At 54.5% G+C, this 16,556-nt stretch overlaps 1 protein-coding gene across 3 annotated transcripts in view; it reads right to left on the bottom strand.

Moving 5' to 3' along the window:
* Nucleotides 1-137: 137 nt before the first annotated feature.
* The window catches only part of LOC111159046 (deleted in lung and esophageal cancer 1), a 65,220-nt gene continuing 48,801 nt past the window's right edge, over nucleotides 138-16,556 (bottom strand). For 2 of the 3 annotated variants that reach the window (XM_022521422.1, XM_022521423.1), the window contains 17 exons: nucleotides 12,200-12,353; nucleotides 11,434-11,544; nucleotides 10,344-10,474; nucleotides 9,680-9,871; nucleotides 8,679-8,749; nucleotides 8,097-8,248; nucleotides 7,395-7,513; nucleotides 6,828-6,898; nucleotides 4,367-4,572; nucleotides 4,156-4,272; nucleotides 3,935-4,060; nucleotides 3,736-3,830; nucleotides 3,471-3,555; nucleotides 3,077-3,301; nucleotides 1,788-1,949; nucleotides 713-866; nucleotides 138-489 (listed from right to left, as the gene is read on the bottom strand). In XM_022521422.1, the coding sequence (XP_022377130.1) occupies nucleotides 167-489; nucleotides 713-866; nucleotides 1,788-1,949; nucleotides 3,077-3,301; nucleotides 3,471-3,555; nucleotides 3,736-3,830; nucleotides 3,935-4,060; nucleotides 4,156-4,272; nucleotides 4,367-4,572; nucleotides 6,828-6,898; nucleotides 7,395-7,513; nucleotides 8,097-8,248; nucleotides 8,679-8,749; nucleotides 9,680-9,871; nucleotides 10,344-10,474; nucleotides 11,434-11,544; nucleotides 12,200-12,353 (2,494 nt within the window). In that variant the 3' untranslated portion in view covers nucleotides 138-166. The remainder of the gene's footprint in view (nucleotides 490-712; nucleotides 867-1,787; nucleotides 1,950-3,076; nucleotides 3,302-3,470; nucleotides 3,556-3,735; nucleotides 3,831-3,934; nucleotides 4,061-4,155; nucleotides 4,273-4,366; nucleotides 4,573-6,827; nucleotides 6,899-7,394; nucleotides 7,514-8,096; nucleotides 8,249-8,678; nucleotides 8,750-9,679; nucleotides 9,872-10,343; nucleotides 10,475-11,433; nucleotides 11,545-12,199; nucleotides 12,354-16,556) is intronic. The other variant, XM_022521421.1, reaches the window with a different exon arrangement.

Below are 16,556 nucleotides of genomic sequence, written 5' to 3'. Positions count from 1 at the left end.
GGGCAGGTAAGGCAGGGCCTGGGCTGGGAGCACTGCCCTCCAAGGGAGTCCCTCCCCTCCCCGGAGCCTCTTGGAGGTCCTCCGGTGTGTACTCTAGCCCAGCAAACCTGTTCCTTAGCTCGAGGTCATGTTTTATTTCCAAAGCTGGGGGGCTGAGGATAGAACCTCAGAGCTGGTGGGGTGACATGTATTTCTCGTCGTAAGAGCCTTGGCCGCGGAGCCGCAGGGTGCAGGCCTTCTCACCGAGCATGCCTTCCACCACCAGCGTGGATTCATACAGCATGCTGCTCCTGTGCGGGTGAGGGTCACTCGCTGAGGTTAGGAAGGGGGCCCGGGCCTGTGGGAAGGCTGGGAGAGGCTGGTACCTGGCAGTGAAGAAAACTTGGAGGGTGACGGTATTTGGGGGCCCGTTGACCAGTCGTGCCTCCAGCAGCCCGCTATTTGGAGATACCCTGAATGCCACAGCATCCTTGTCTGGCTCCTGCTGGCCTGCCCCAAGGGAAGGGAGCACACAAGAGCATAGGCAGCTCTGTGCACCGCCCCAGAGAGCCCTCCCGCCCCGCAGCTCAGGTGTGCCCTTCTGGTCCAGCTCAGTGCCACGGGGTAAGGCTACCCTGGGATCACTTGGGAAATGATCACTGGCCATGGGTGGCCATGGGGCACCCTGGGTGGTGCCAGCCTGCAGGGGACATGGTGGACAGGTACAGCCTACCCATCAGCACAGCCCAGTAGCTCCGACAGCCACTCAGGTTCATGAGGTAGACCTCCTGGACCCGTCCCTGGTTCACAAAGCAGGTCCCGAAGTCCACCCAGCTGGTGGAAAGCTGCAGCTCGGGCACGGCCACCGTGGCCCTCAGGGGCACCACCTGGGGGACAGAGCCTGGAATGTAGGGCCCTCGTCCCCTCCGTCCGGGCTCCAGGCCAGGGTCTCAGGGATGCCGGGCCCTGCTGACCCCAAGTCTTGAAGCTTCGGAGGAGCACACGGGCAGCGCCACAGCAAGTGGAAGGGGGCTGGCACCGGCATCTAAAACCAGGGCTGGTGGGGGTCTGCGCCGATAAGGGGTCCCGAAGACACTATCTGCTGTCCCTCCACCCCATGTCCCCTGCCCTGATCAAGCCCTGTGGTTTCTGCTCCCTGGTTAGGCCGCCCTCCCCCTCTGCCCCCATCCCCTGAGGGCCCAAGACCCAGCCCTCTGCTCCTCCTGAGCTCTGGGCCATCTCACCTCTTCCCTTGGCCTTGGGCCCCACCTGTGCGCTCACCTGCCCAAGCTGCCGGGGGTCCTCCCACATCTGCCTCAGGCACTGCCATACACACCTCATCACATCAGCCTTCCCCACCCCCAACCCCCGAGCCCCAGCAGCCACCCAAGGACCAGGCTGGAGGGCCTGCCTGGTCACAAACGGATTCTTTCTCCGGCCTCCCTAGAATCCACCCCTTAGGCTATTCCTTTCTGTTTCTCGCCTGGACTTTCCAGCTGGGAGGCTTCATAGGCCGCATACCTCCTCTAGGAAACCTTCCCTATTTCCCACCCTCCAGCACCTCACCTGGTTCTGTGCTGAGACAGGTAAGGAAGGATGACCCTCCTCTCTCCAGGGAAAGGCCTCTTCCGGGGCAGACCAGGCCTTCGAGGCGAGGGCCGGGGCTCTTCCAGGGCAGACCAGGCCCTTGGGGCGAGGGCTGGGGCTCCTCACTTCTGAAGACCCGGTGGGGTCTGTCCCCCTCTGACCCAGGAGAGTGGAGTCGGGTCCATTTCTGTCCTCTCGGACATGGGGCGCCCGGGACTGACCTGAGTGGTCTGGTTGGCGTGCTCCAGGAGCAGGTTCTGAGTGAACACCATCTCCTTCTCCCCGCTGGCGCGCTGCTGAATGTCCACCCCGGGCAGCATCTGGTCAGCCGGCAGCTTCTGATAGGAGAGCAGCTCCAGGGACAGCGAGAAGGACACGTTCACCTGAGCCATGTGAGCCAGCCGGTCACCCGAGGCTGCCGGAGGCAGGCGGCCGCTTCCCCTCCCCAGGGAGCTCCGGCCTCCTTCCCTCCATGGCCCCCACTGCCCAGCAAGGCCCCAGTTCGGCACCTGCCCACACCCAGCCCACAGGGCCGACCCAGACTGAGCCAGCCCTGCCCGGCTGGCAGCCCAGTGCCGCTGTCTGGGGCATTCGGTCCACAGACATGGTGCCCTACTCTGTGCCTAGCACCCGGTAGTCCTGGGGACAGGGCCCTGCCTGCCCTCAGGAGCAGGACATTTACCCCTTGGCAAACTACCCTTTACCTCTTGGCATGACCAGGGCTGTGGGTGTGGGATGAAGAGTGGGGAGACATGGAAACTGAGGAGGGGCAGCAACAGGGCGTTGGAGGCTGGCTGGTCAGGGAGGGGCTGTGGAGCAGAATGCCAGGGCTCTGCTTGGGCACAGGGTTGGGCGCAATGGTATTGCCGAGATCAGATGCTCCTGCCAAGAGTGGTGGCTCAGGCATGGGCAGGACTGGGTGTGGAGGACAGTGGAAAAATGAATTTGGGCTAGAACTCTGATCAGGACCAGATGCCTGGGTCAGCACATGGAGGGTGAGAAGTCCTACCGTTACAAAATGTCCTCTCTCTGAGAGACCAGGGGCTCCTAGAGGCATTTTAGAGGGACCTTTACTCGGTGACAGCCTGTGGTTTCATGGGTGCCCTGTTGGGACAGGACCTCTGGCTGTGCTTCGGGGCTGCCTCAGTTTACCTTTGAAGAAGGGAGCCAAGGCTAAGTGAGCCGAGGGTGCCCTTCCTCCTCTCCTCTGTAGCAGTTGTCCCCTCCGTGATGAGGTCTGGGGTGGAGGGTTGGGGGGTCTGTCACCTAGCACAGCACCTAGCACATGGCAGGCACTCAGCACACCTGCACGGAAGTACATGGTTTGGAAGAGCGGATATGACCGCTCATGGAAGCTCTGGAGGCGGATGCCATGAGAGCGTGCAGTGTCTGGACACTGATATGGACAAGTGCGGGATGGCGGTGTGCACACGTCCATCTACACATGTGCATGTGTGTGCGAGGAAGGTGACCTCCGGCCTGGGTGACGGCCTGCAGAGCCCCCACTGACCAGCATGTTCTCCCGCGGGTAGAGCACCAGCTGCTTGCTGGCTGCGGCTTGCTCTTCCTCGCAGCCCCTCGCCCAGCCAGGAGCTCTGCGGGTGCGGCTGCGGCTGCGGCTGGCCCCTTCCTGAGAAACAGAGAAGGGCCTGGAGACCAGGAGCCGGAAGTACTGTGGGATTTCAGTGGTGTTACTCAGCTTCACATGGTGGGTGGTCACCAGCTCACTCAGCACCTGGGGAGCCACAGAGGTGGGGAGGCCGGGCTGCACTTCTACCCTCCAGGAGCCTGCAGCTCTGGGGTGGAAGCATCCCCGGGGGAGGAGGACCCGGACTGTCAGAGGGCTCACAGGGACCTCTGAGGCCCAAGTGGACTGGCAGGGCTAGGGAGGACAGCACACTCACCCCAGTACAGGGCTGCTCCGGGATGAGGTCACTGGCCTGGTGCCAGAACTCCACACCGCCCCCATAGTCCAGCTCCATGCTTAGCCTGCCAACAAGGAGCACGGCTGAGCCCTGGGGGCCTCCTGGCTGTCCCACTGTGCTCACTGGGCCCCGGCCAGCCTTTGCCTGGGCTCTCCTGCTGGCTTCTCCCTCCCATGCCTGTCCTCTTGCTCCCAGAGTGCAGGTGCTCCCCACAAGGGGATCACGGGAGGCCCCAGCCACTCACTGTGCGGGCCTCACGTAGCTACACAGGTCCAGCCTCAGTGGTCCTGCTGCAAAGTCCTGCAGGCGACGCCTCCTCCCCGGAAGCTCTCTTTCCACCTGTGGGGCCCAAGCCTGATTATGGGCCGTCCCTGAGCTGAGGGGCAGCATGCCAGCTGGAAGAGGGGGTGGCCGTGGCCCCATCCTGGGCATGGAGGGCTCACCTCATTGTCCAAGCTCATGAAGCCCAGGGCATAGCCAACACATTCCACCTTGTGCAGGACATCAGGGCCCAGGACCATTGGTGTGAAGGAGATGGAGATGGTGCTGCTGCCCCCTGCAGGGACCACCTGACACGGACAGTAGCCTCAGTGCTCCTCCTGCCCACGGAGCTGGTGCTGCTGCCCCCCTGTGCGGCAGCCGCCGCCCCCCCCCCCCGACTCACCACCTGCTTGGGGCTGATGCAGTACAGGTGGTCAGCGGGCACCCCATCATGCTCCCGCAGAATAACTGAGATGAGCTTCTGTGAGACCCTGTTGCTGACACAGGAGCTGTCCTCGGCCTGTCATCAGGGAGTTGTTGGGGCTCACACAGGCTCAAGGCTCACTGGCCCCAGCTCAGCTGCCATCCCATCCCACCCCTCCACCCCTGCTCACAGTCTGGGCGGCTTCGTGGCTGGAGTCTGAAGTGTTGGAGGGGCTTGGGGACAAGAAGGGGCTGCTGCTCTCAGGGGTCTCTGGGCACAAGAGGTCATTCCCAGCTTGGTCCCGCAGTGGGAAAGGTGGCCCATAAAACACCAGCAGCTCCACCAGCCGGTCCTCCCTGTCTTCCGGCATGTAGGTCTCCCAGTCTAGGCGGATGTCTGCAGGAAGGAGGGGGAGGGCTGAGGAAGGGGCAGGCGAATCTTCCCTGGACCCCTGCCCCACTACCCCTACTGGTGTAGGGTGGAGAGGGGTCTCGCCTTCTCCCTAATGCCACTTCAGGCAATTCTTGTTTTGAGAATAGACCACAGGCTGCGTCAGCCGGCTCCGTCAGCCCTACCCTAAGGATTGCAGCAAGCAGCCCCTCCCATCCAAATGCGCTGCTCCAGGTCCTTGGGGCTCTCCCACAGCCTCCCCAGGCACTCCAGCCCCTCTCCCTGCCTTCCCTCCATCAGCTCCCACTGCACTCACTTCCTTCCCCAGCTGGGCTCATCTAGATGCCACCATGTCAACCGCCATCTTGCCAGGATTCTCATCCCTCCCTACCCCCAGCCTTCTACCCACCTGGCAAAGCCTAACCCTGGAGAACTGAACTGACCCTTGGCCCCACTGTCATGCCTTCCCTGTTCTCTGACACCTGAGCTGCCTCCTGGGCACGGGGCTGCTGGGCACTGGGCTGCTGCCTGCAGCTCCCCTCCCCAAAGCCCCCAAATCAAGAAGGCCCTGAAGTCCCATCGCAACACCCCCATTGCTCGGCAGGTATCTCAGCTATCCCCCTTTCCCTCCCACCTCCGTCGGCTTCCACCCCCTCTCAGGGGCCAGGCATGCTCAGTCTCCCCACCTTGAACAGTTTCCCTCCACCAGAAGACCTTTCCAAACCTCTGTCCCTCCACAGCACACTTGTAGGACCCTGTCCACCATCGCCTCCCCCACTCTGCTCTCAGCCACTCCCCAGCTAACATCTGACTCATGGCTAGCCCTGCGGGAGACCTGGCGAACAGGCTTACGCTCCTGAGCTCATATTTCTTCAAGTTATGACCTCGGCACCTGCCTCTTATACCCACCAAATCCCCCTCACCAAGGCCACCAGTGACCTCCACCCTCCCACCGAAGTTCAGTAAAGACAGAGAAATGGAGTGTGATGATGAGTCCCGAGGACAAGAAGGGAACCACCAAAACAAAAGAAGGTAGAAGAGAAATTCCAAATTAAACAAAAGGAAAATGGCACTAAGTCACAACAAACAAAAGAAAGTAGAAAATGTAAAATCATGAAATAAGTATGTAGACTATTCCTATTCCTATTCCAAGCTAATGTCAGGTTGGGCTTTTTAAAAGCTCAGTTCTCCATTGTTTACAAAGAAACATATCAAAATGATAAAGGGTAAAAACGGCAAAGGCAAAGATATGATTCAGTTCTCAAATGTATCTAACAGCTAAGAAGTAAAACTGCTGGAATCACCAGATCTTTCTTTTTAAGCCTGTATTTTTAAGTAACTTCTACACCCAGTACAGGCCTCGAACTTACAACCCCGAGATCAAGAGGCACAGGCTCTACCGCCTGAGCTAACCAGGTACCCCTGGAAATGCCAGGGGATCTTGAAAAAGCCAATTCGAGCAGTGAATTCAGTGCCCCTTTCCTAACTGGCCAGACTCCATAGATAGACAAAGCAGGGACTCCATGGACAGACGGAGCAGGAGGGCTGGCATTCCCCTGCTGCATATTCTTTACAGGCACCAAGGAGCTTAAAGTCAGAGCTGCTCAGGCCCTGCCCCTGAAGACTGGATCAGCCCCTCATGGCCCAGCCTCGGGATGCCTGGAACCCTGGTCCACCTCCAGACCACCAAAGCCTTTCCTACGGCCCGGATACCCTCCATTCCCATACACTTCCCCAGGCCCAGCTGGTTCATCCTGCCTCCTGGACGCAGCCTGGACGCCCCCTGTGCGGTCCTCCAGCAGTCCCCCTCAATGCACTCAACCTGACCACGGCACCCCCACCAGCACAGTAGTGAGCTGTCCTGTTCCCTCTGGGTCCCCAGCAACTTGTACAGCACCTAGCTATGGCTCAGGTAGTGCGGGCTGAAGGGACCAGAAAGGTGTCGCCCACCAGTATCTGTCCTTGTGCAAAGTGAACCTGATGAGAGCAGGGCACCTGTGCCGCACAGACACTGGGGGATCCCAGGGGTGAGCAAAGGCGCATCCTGTCCTAGGGCATGGAAGCGGCTATCTCTGACAACCCCCAACTAGCAGGTCACTCCCCACCTTGGCCCTCAGGGGTCTCCCTCAGTAACCACAGGCCACCTGGACTCCTGGGTTAGAGGGTCATCAGCCTCCCCCCAGTGCCATCGTCCTCCAGCCTGGCCCACCACATGGCACGACATGTCATGAGAGCCCCAGTTTCTCTCAAAAGCCTCTCACCACAGGGGCTGGAGTTATTCAAGCGAAGGATCCGGGTGACTGTGTCCCCTCCAGAGACCCGGGTGCCGAACCTGGAGGCAAGAGACCAGGCTCAGCGCCACCACAGCAGGCACACACAGCGTAAGCAGGACTGGAACTGGGGCCTAGCACGGAGGAGGCCCGCAGCGGTGGTGGATCCTGAAGTCACGGAGACCTAGGGCTGGAGGCCTTCCCGTGCAGCACCCAGCGAGTGTGACCCAGGACTGCTCAGTGCCTTGGTAGCACCTGCTCCCTGCCCCGCACCTCCCGACAGATCCCCACTCGTGGTATGTGGGGCCCAGGGTCTGGCATGGCCCTCAGGCCACCCTGACCACTGGCTACTTCTCTCCCCAACTCCCCCAAGCCCTGTGCAGACAGAAGCCATGGCCTCAGAGGCCTCTCCCTTCCTGGGCAGCCCTGTCCTGGGGCTTTCTTGCTGGGTGGTGCCATGAAGCCTTGGGCCTCTTGGAGAGCAACAAGGTCAGCATGTGCAGCCAGGGTGATGGCCAGAGGGTCTCAAGGGTTGGGTGATGAGGCCAGTGCGGTCACCTGATGACTGGTTCCTTCTGTAGCTGGTCAGTGGTATAGTAGGTGGTCCTCTGGGAGTTGATGGGGCAGCCCACCACTGCCATGTGCACTGGGATGACTGCTGGTGGCAAGTCCCCCACCTGAAAACGCACACCAATCCTGGATCCCTCTTGTCCCCTGCCCTGGCTCCCCATTCCCCTCCCGTTCAAGGCCATCCCTCCAACTGAACAACAGACAGAGTTCACCCCTCTGCACTGAACTAGGAACTCCTTGTTGGATCATCCGTTCTTATTTGTCCCCATCCAGAGGGACCCCACAGGAACCCATGCACAGCAGGTGCCCCCTTCAGGCTGAATGAGTGAGTGAAGGGCCAATGGGAGAATGAGTGACTGCACCAAGGGCTAGGTGACATGTGGCTCTGGGAGGCTGTTACTGCTTTGCCACACTCACGCTCCTTCAGGTCTCGAGTCCTGGCCCAAGTAGGCAGCCTATCAGATTCGTCTGCCCTCTTCAGTGTGCCCAGCCTCAGGGGACCCCATGGGAAAAGTTATAAAATGTTCTGCTCCCCAGAACCCCTCCCTCCTGAATCCCTGTGGTTGCTATGGATGCGAATGCCCATCCCAAGCTCAGGGGCATTGTCCTCCAACCAGGACAGATCCAAGAGGCTGAGGGCCTGGAGCTGGGGGAGGGAGAGGCTGAAGGTGAGGCCGGGCTCAGGCTTACCGTGCAGATGAGGTTGTCCCAGTACTCGCCCCACATGTTCGCATAGCCTGTGATGTCGATGCTTAGCTGCTGGTGTGCCCCCAGCATGCCCTGAGAAATGTGGGGAAAGAAGGCAGCTCCTTTCCCATGAGACAACATGCTTTCCATAAAATCTGGGTGATAACCAGGAATGGGATTCAGGACTCCAGGGCAAGAAGGAGGTCCAAAACCTCAGGAGTTAGCAAAGCACTATACCAGACAAGCCAGTCCATAGCCCAGACCCTCCTCCTGGGAGGCCAGTATCCAGCAGGCAGCCTCCCTCACCTCTCAGGGGCCAGGACCCCATGGGAGCCCACCCTTCTGAGTCAACACCCATTCCAAATCCAAACCAGACCCTGTCCATGGGCTGTATGTCCTAGCCAGGAGATGGCCCCATTCAAAAAAGGGTGTACCATCAGGCAGGGGGCCATGGCCATCTCAGAGATCTTGCTAGAAAAGACACTGACATGGGGTCTGTGACCAGGATCCCCTCCCTGCAGCAGGTGGCCCAGCCCCTGAAAAGGCCCCAGGAAACCCTGCTCTGGCCCACCATGGGGCTCTTACTCAGCTGCTCTCGCTTGGCCAAGTGTTCTCGAATCCGAGACGTCTTCAGCAGGGCAGGGGGCATGTCAGGACTTCACCAGACAGGGCACAGAAAGAGCAGCAAGCCATCAGGGCTGTTCCCCAGAGCTGAGCCATGCCTCCCAGCAACTAGCATCCTACCAGGCGCCCAGTGGAGGAAAGCGGCTTGGCCTGCTCCTCCCAGGGAAGAGGTCAGGTCTGCTCACCTCCCTCTCTGGTCTTGGCATCTGCTACACCCCCGCCACCCAAAGCCCTGTGGCTAGAGGCCACCTGCCAGCCCAGGGACTGCCTTCCAAGAAACACAGAAGGGCGCTGTGGTAGAGACCTCTTACCCCCAGGCTCTGTCCTGCTGACCCTGGATACCAACCAAGCCCAGACTCATCTCTTGCCCAGCCTTCTGCAAAAGGCCCTGTTTCTGGTCTTTCCTGCTGACATCTGTCCAGCATCGAGTATCCACTAACTTTACTGGACTGGGAAAGTTAATGGCTTACAAACCTCGAGTGGCTCCCCACCGTCCATGGCAGTGGTTTTGAAGTTGGGCTCTCCTGCCTTAGGGGACGGAGCGGTGAGGGGTTTGCTCTGGTATGCTGGTAAACTGCCAATTTCTGTGGCGTAAAACCTCCCCCAGGCTGACGTCCAGCTACAGATTTGCAGAATGCCTCACTGTGACATCTCTGACTTCATGGTTCCGTCGGCTGCCAGGAACTTCTCCCTCACCTACTGGCCTGAACTGCCTCATCTACCAGGAGCCCCCTCCAGTCCCCCACCACAACCCCAGCATCTCCCGAAGTTCCCCGCAGAGTCTGGGAGATGGGTGCTGGGAGCTGTTTCTCTACATTTCTCCACGTATCCTTGTGAAAACACACCTTTCTCACTCCTCACACCAAACAGCCTCGGGCCGCCTGAGCTACACAGATGCTTAACGGCAACCCTGCCAGGCCCCATGCTCCCTGGGGACTGCCCCTGAGAGAAACCAGACTTACAGGCTGGCCTTCTGGGTCAGGCTGTTCTGGGGACTCCCGAAGTACTCAAACTGGAGAGTGAAAGGTGTCTGGATCGGGGAGTGGTTGGTCAGGATGAGCTGGCAGCTCACGCGGGTCCTCAGAGGCACCGTCGAGCCGAAGTCAAGGTGGAGCTCCTCCAGGCGGTCTGGACACAGCTCCGTGCTGGGCACACTGCCCCAGGCCCAGGGCACTAGTTACATGCCACCCTCAGGCCTGCCCAGAGAGCCCACTGGGATGGGAGTGTGAGAGCCGCCTACACACTAGGCTTCGCCCTTGGACTGCCTCCTGTGAAGCTGCTGGCCCACAGACACATCCTTCTTGTCAGCTCGTGACACCAGGAGGGGCCTCAACCACAAACCCTCTCTGACCAGGGGTGACTGGCCTTGTGTGGGAGAGCCCAAGCTACCTACAGCCCTGTCCCCTGCATCTCCCACCAGCCTGGACGCCATGTCTCCAGGTGTGTGGGGAAAGACCACACAGAGGGCAGGGTTTGGGTAGAGACCTGCTCCAGAGAGGTCGGGGGGCGGGGGGTGGCACAATAATACTGTGGCCCTTTCCTGGCCACAGGAGTCAGCTGGGAGTAGGTGCTGGTCCTCTGTGTGGTGCTTCAACCCTCAGGCCCTGGCCCCAGCCCTGGGTTCACCTGCTGTCAGAGTCCTCCATAGAGATGGCAATAGCCACTTGCAGTCCCTGGGGCTTCCCAGAAATGCCCAGAACCAGTGGATCCTTCATGCCTGACACGGTACAAGGGAAGGCCAGATCAGTCAGCTCTTCCTATAAGAAAGCGCACCAAGGGCACATCACTACCTGTAAGTGCCGGGACTGGGCCCCAGATGGTCCTGCCTAGAAGAGGTGGTTGCTGTGGGGCCCTCAGCACAAAGGCCTTGACCTCTGTCTAGTCTCCATTCTGTGAAAGGTCTCCCCAGTCCCTCCAGTGAGCCACCATTCACAGGTCCAGCCTGACATTCCACACCTTCCTCAGGGCTCCTGGCTGAGTCTGCTCCAAATATCTGTGCATAGCCTCATGAAGGGAGACCCTCCAGGCGGGCCTCTGGAGAAGCCACACACTTATTCTGATGAAGCTGTTCCCACAGAAATCAAGCCCATCCCAAGTGAGGTCTGTTCCATGTCTGCGTCCATCTGCCTATCATCCTAGTGCTCAGATTCAGCTGAGAAAGAAAGTCCACCATCTCTGGGTTTGCCAGGGAGAAATGGGACTGGGTCTGCAAGCCTCCGCAAGGAAGAAGTCTCTCTTCTCACCAGAACCACAAACAGCCAGCAACCACCAACCAAGTCCTGAGCACATTCTGCCCCGAGGGCCTTCCTGTGGGCCATGCCAGGGAGCAGCTGTGCCCTTCTTCCGGGAAGGTGGCCACCGGCTAACCTCTCCCAGTAGCACCCAGCACAGGGCCTGCTGTGAGCAGCAGCTCTGCTCTGCATCTCTGGGCAAATTGGAAAGGCGGGCCCACCTACAGCTGCAGAAGAGGGAAAGGGTAAAGCTGGTGCCAAAGGCTGGACGTGGCCAGTGGGTTTGAGAGCACGTTCAGGCCTGCTCCAGGCTTTTGGACTTTGTATCCCTAGAGAGCAGGCCTAACAGGAATGGGGAACCCAGGCACAAAGGCAAGAAATCTCTTGCCCTCTTACAGGAGTGGGGTTTGAGGCGGACCTCCCTGCCGGCACATAGTTCCGGGGAACCTTCGTAGTCCCTCAGGCCTTCTCCCCACCTTACTCACCTGGGTATGCGCAGTCAACTCCAGGTTGAGCTGGCGCTCCTCACTGGGACCCAGCGTGCCCCGTCTAGGGGAGATCTTTGCCGTGCAGACACTTGCTTGGCGCCCTAGCAGCTGGCAGACATAGGGCCTCTTGTCACATACTAGATTCCCAGCATGGACCTGGGGTCCAGACAGTGCTTAGTCCTGGGGCACATTCTGGTGGAGGCTGGCAGTCTGGGGGCCCACGGCAGGGCCAGAAAGGGCTGTTTGCTCACTGTTCCCTTCGCCTCCCTTCCCCAACCCTGGGCAGACTTCCCACCTGTCAGGAGTTGCCTGGACTAAGCTAGCTGCCCTGGGAGGCCTAGAGTGATGGTGAGCAGAAGGCAGCTGCCTTGGAGGCACAGGACACGGCCCCACCTCCCACAGCATGCAAAGGAAGCTCCACAGTGAGCCCCACGTGTGGTGCCTAGCGGGGCTCACAACAGTGTGGGGACCAGTCATGGGCTATGCTGGCTGGGAGCCCTGGCTGTGTGCTCCAGAGACTCCTTCTCAGGGAGGGAACTGGAATTCCCTGGAGGCAGGGCAAGGAAAAACCAGACCAGATGTGCTGCTCCTTCAAGGAACCCAGCATGTCGGATCACCATGGGGCAAGGGGCAGGCTGCGGGAGAGAAGTGAGACTCTGGTCTGGGGAGCACCTAGGGGGCAACTGCAGGCAAGGCCCGCTCCACACAGGCCTCTAGCGCTGAGGACTGCAGACCCGGTGCTCAACAGTGCAAGTTCACTCACCTTGCCCCAGTGGAACCAGGTAGGCAGGAGTGTGCCATTGATGAGTGTGATGGTTGTCTTGGTAGGCACGCCCAGGTAGAGGTTCGTGACTTCCATGTGGCTGCTTTGCAGGTACACGTGGGGCTCCTGTACTTCGGCATACACAGGAAGATAACTGGAACACAAGGAAGTAACAAGTATACTAGTTAGAGAAGAAGAAACAAAACCATCCCTATTGGCAGATGACATGATGGTCTATGTGAAAAATCCCAAGAAGATTGTATTTTAAAAACTTCTTAAAAAACAAAAACAACGACAACTATAACAACCTCCCACAATTAATGAGTCAGGTGTTAGGGTAGGGAGCTGACCACCCCCCAATCAGACAGAGAACACTCTCGATAATGCAAGTCACACAGCGAGGTTTATTTCCAGCTAGCTGGGGTCCAAGTATCCGCCCGGCGCAGCGGGTACCCCGAGCACTCAAAGCCAAGGGTTTATATAGCATTTTCAAGGCATTTTTTCATGGCTACATACATATCTTGCGTCCCACTTTGACAGTTTAACTTTGTTTAACCTTTTGCCACCCCAGTGTCACCCTGGCGCCATCCTGGCGGGTAAGTGAGATTTAGGTTTAGAAGAAATTTAACTTTATTTACATTTTCTTCTGCCTCAGCCTCCCTCAGTTTTGTGGTGGGGAGGGCGACCTTAGGCCTCCAGGAACTGAGCCATTTGTCTCTGGAAATTGGGCCATTGAAGAGATGACCTTTTTGTTGTAAATCACCAGGACATTTGCAAACCAAGGGAGACTCCAGTCTTGCAGGATTGTGATCTCAGCAAGTTAACTATTTGTTTTTCTTTAACATTTGGTCCCTGTGGCACCATCGCCTAACCAACCTGGTGGTATAGGATTAAGTTATTTTTTCAGGTTTTAGCTACTTTCTCTTGTCTCAAGTCACGTGCGCCCTGTGGGCTGGTTAGGGACACTCAGTAAAATGGCTTCCCGGCCTTCAGGATGGCCCTTCTTATGCTAACCCAGTCTTACAGTGCAAGGTGCCAGCTTTTGCTTTGCCAAGATGGCTGTACTTATGTCAGGGCTAGACTCGAGGTGGGTACAGCCTTGTTTTTCTTGGCCTCCACACCTGGAGCTGATTTCGGGGACTTGTTTTTAAATCCCCTGGGGGAAGGGGAGCAGGAACAGTGAAATAGGTCCTTACACAGGAAAGTTATGAGGTTAAAATTCACATTTTTTTATATGCTAACCATGAACATGTGGACATAGGAATTAAAAATACAATGTTATTTATGATTGCTCAGAAAAACTGAAATACTTAGATGTAAATCTAATAAAACCTATACAAGATTTATATGCTGACAACTACAAAATGCAGATGAAATTAATCAAAGATTTAATAAAAGGAGAGACGAACTATATTCATGGATTAGAAGACTCAACATAGTAGGGATGTCAATTCTCCACAAATTAATTTATAGGTTTAACATAATTTTAGGAAAAATCCCAGAAAGGATTTTTGTAAATATAGACAAGCTCATTATAAAATTTATATGGAAAGACAAAGGACATAGAATAACTAAAGCAATTTTTAAAAAGAAGAATAAAATAAGAAATTGCTGTATTAGGTGTTAAGACTTTATGGCTACAGTAATCAAGTTAGTGAACCATTGGTGGTGAGATACACACACAGACCAATGGAACAATATAGAAAATCTAGATATACATCCACTCCAATCCTTCACAAACTATTAAATGACAGAGAAGGGGAGTGAATACTTCCAGACTCATTCCAAAATGTATTACTCTTGTAACAAAACCAGACAAAGACATCACAAAATACCACCGACCAATATCTCTTATGGCTACAGATACAAAAATCCTCAACAAAATACCAGGAACCCCAATCCAGCAACATATAAAAAGGATCATACACTGACCAAACGGGATTTTTTAAAAGAATGCAAGGTTGGTTTTAACATCCAAAAGTCAATGTAAAACACCATGCCGAGGCACACAAAGGACAAAAAGGACATTTCAATAGATGCTGAAAAAAACCTTCAAGGAAGTCTAACGTTCTTTCAATAGAAAAACAATCAGCAAACTAGGCATAGGAGGGAACTTCCTCAACCTGATAAAGGACATCTACAAAAAGCCAAGAGCTAACATCATACATAACAGTGAAAGATTGAGTGCTTTCTTTTTAAGATGGGGAACAAGACAAGAATGTCTACTTCTGCCTCTTTTATTCAACACTGTACTGGAGTATTAGGTCCATTAAGCAGGAAAAAGAAATAAAAAACATCCAGATTGGACAAGAAGAAGTAAAATTATCTCTATATATGGATGACACAATCTTCTATTTAGAGAACTAACTAAAATAATAATGAATTCAGCAAGGTTGCATGATACAAGATCAATGAACAAAAATATTTTTATTTCTATAAAGTAGCAATGAATATTCCATAAAATGAAATTAAGAAAACCAGTCTATTTCCAAAAGCACCAAAAACGATACGTAAGAATAACCTTAACAAAAGAAGTAGAAGATTTATACACTGAAAATGCCAAAACATCATCAAAAGAAAAAAGACCTAAATAAATGGAAAGACATTTCATGTTCACAGATAAGAAGACTTTTAATACGGTTAAGGTGAACACACTCCCCAAACTGACCAACAGATCCAGTACACTCCCTATTAAAATTCCGGCTGGCTATTTGCCATCAGTGATAAGCTGATCCTAGAACTCCTATGAAAATTCTGAGGACCCAAAATAGCCAAAACAATCTTGAAAAAGAAAAAGTTGAAGAATTCATATTTCCTGATTCCAAAACTTACTACAAAGCCACAATAATCAAGAAAATGTGGTACTACCATAAGAATAATTATATAGATCAATGGAACAGAATTGACAAGCCATAAATAAATCTTCACGTGTATAGTCAATTGATTTTTTTAAAGATTTTATTTTTTTTAAGCAATCTCTACACCCAGTGTGGGGCTCAAATTTACAACCCTGAGATCAAGAGTCACGTGATCCACTGAATGAGCCAGCCAGGGGCCCCTGACTGATTTTGACAAGGATGCCAAGACAAGTCAGTGGGTAAAGAATAGTGTTCTTAAAAAATGGTGCTAAGGGGCGCCTGGGTGGCTCAGTCAGTTGAGCGTCTGACTCCTGATTTAGGCTCAGATCATGATGTCAGGGTCCTGGGATCAAGCCCAATAGCTGGGCTCTTGCTCAGTTGGGAGTCTGCTTCTCCCTCTGCCTGCTACCCCTCCCCCTGCTCTCACACTCACTCTCTCCCAAATACATAAATCCTTTTTTCTTTTTTTTAAAATGGTGCTGGCACAAGCAGTTATCTGCATAGAAAAGAATGAAGCTGGATCCCTTCCTCATACCATACACAAAAATTAACTCAAAACAGATCAGAGACCTAAATGCATGAGCCCAAACTACAAAACTCCTAGAAGAAAATCTCTGTGACATGAGATCAGGCAATGATTTATATTTTTTTTTTGAAGATTTTAAAATTTTTATTTTTAAAGATTTTATTTCTTTATTTGACAAACAGAAAGAGCACAAGCAGGGGAAGCAGCAGGCAGTAGGAGAGGGAGAAGCAGACTCCCCAGTGAGCAGGAAGCCCTATGCGGGGCTCAATCCTAGGAATCCCTGGTTCATGACCTGAGCTGAAGGCAGACGCTTAACAGACTGAGCCACCCAGGTGCCCCAAGGCAATGGTCTTTTAGATATGACCTCAAAAGCACAAGCTACAAGAGAAAAATGAAGTGGACTTCATGGAAATTAAGAATTTTTAGGCTTTGCAGTATATCGTCAAGAAAGTGAAAGGATATTCCTCAGAATGGGAGAAAATATTTGAAAATCATATACCTAGTAAGAGGTTCATATCTAGAATATATGAAGAACACTTACAACTCCGTAATAAAAAAAGACAACCCTATTTTTTAAAAGTGGGCAAAAATCCCCAGAGACAGTTCTCCAAAAAAGACATACAAAGGGCCAATAAGCACATGAAAGGTGCATCAGGAAAAAAAAAATCAACCAAATCCTCAATGAAATGTCACTTCACACACTGGGACAGCTACCATGAACAGATCATGAGGATGTGGATAGACAGGCCAACAGGGTGGAGAAGGCGGGAGGCTGGGTCAGGATTGGCCACCGTTACCCCTGCACCATTATATAATACCCTGTGCCATTTGTGGAAAACTGTAAATAAAGAATAAAGAAGTCATACGGTGCTGTTCTAATGAGAAAGAAAAAGAAGGGCGGCTGTGATCAGATTAGCTAATGACACAGAGAACAGACTATTTAAACTCCCTGGAGAGCTCCCCTAACAGCAGA

Source organism: Enhydra lutris, unplaced genomic scaffold (assembly GCF_002288905.1).
Source record: "Enhydra lutris kenyoni isolate GAN:26980312 unplaced genomic scaffold, ASM228890v2 scaffoldscaffold66, whole genome shotgun sequence".
Classification (NCBI taxonomy): domain Eukaryota; kingdom Metazoa; phylum Chordata; class Mammalia; order Carnivora; family Mustelidae; genus Enhydra; species Enhydra lutris.
Note: the sequence above shows the minus strand (reverse complement) of the source record. Positions and strands in the feature narration are given on the sequence as shown.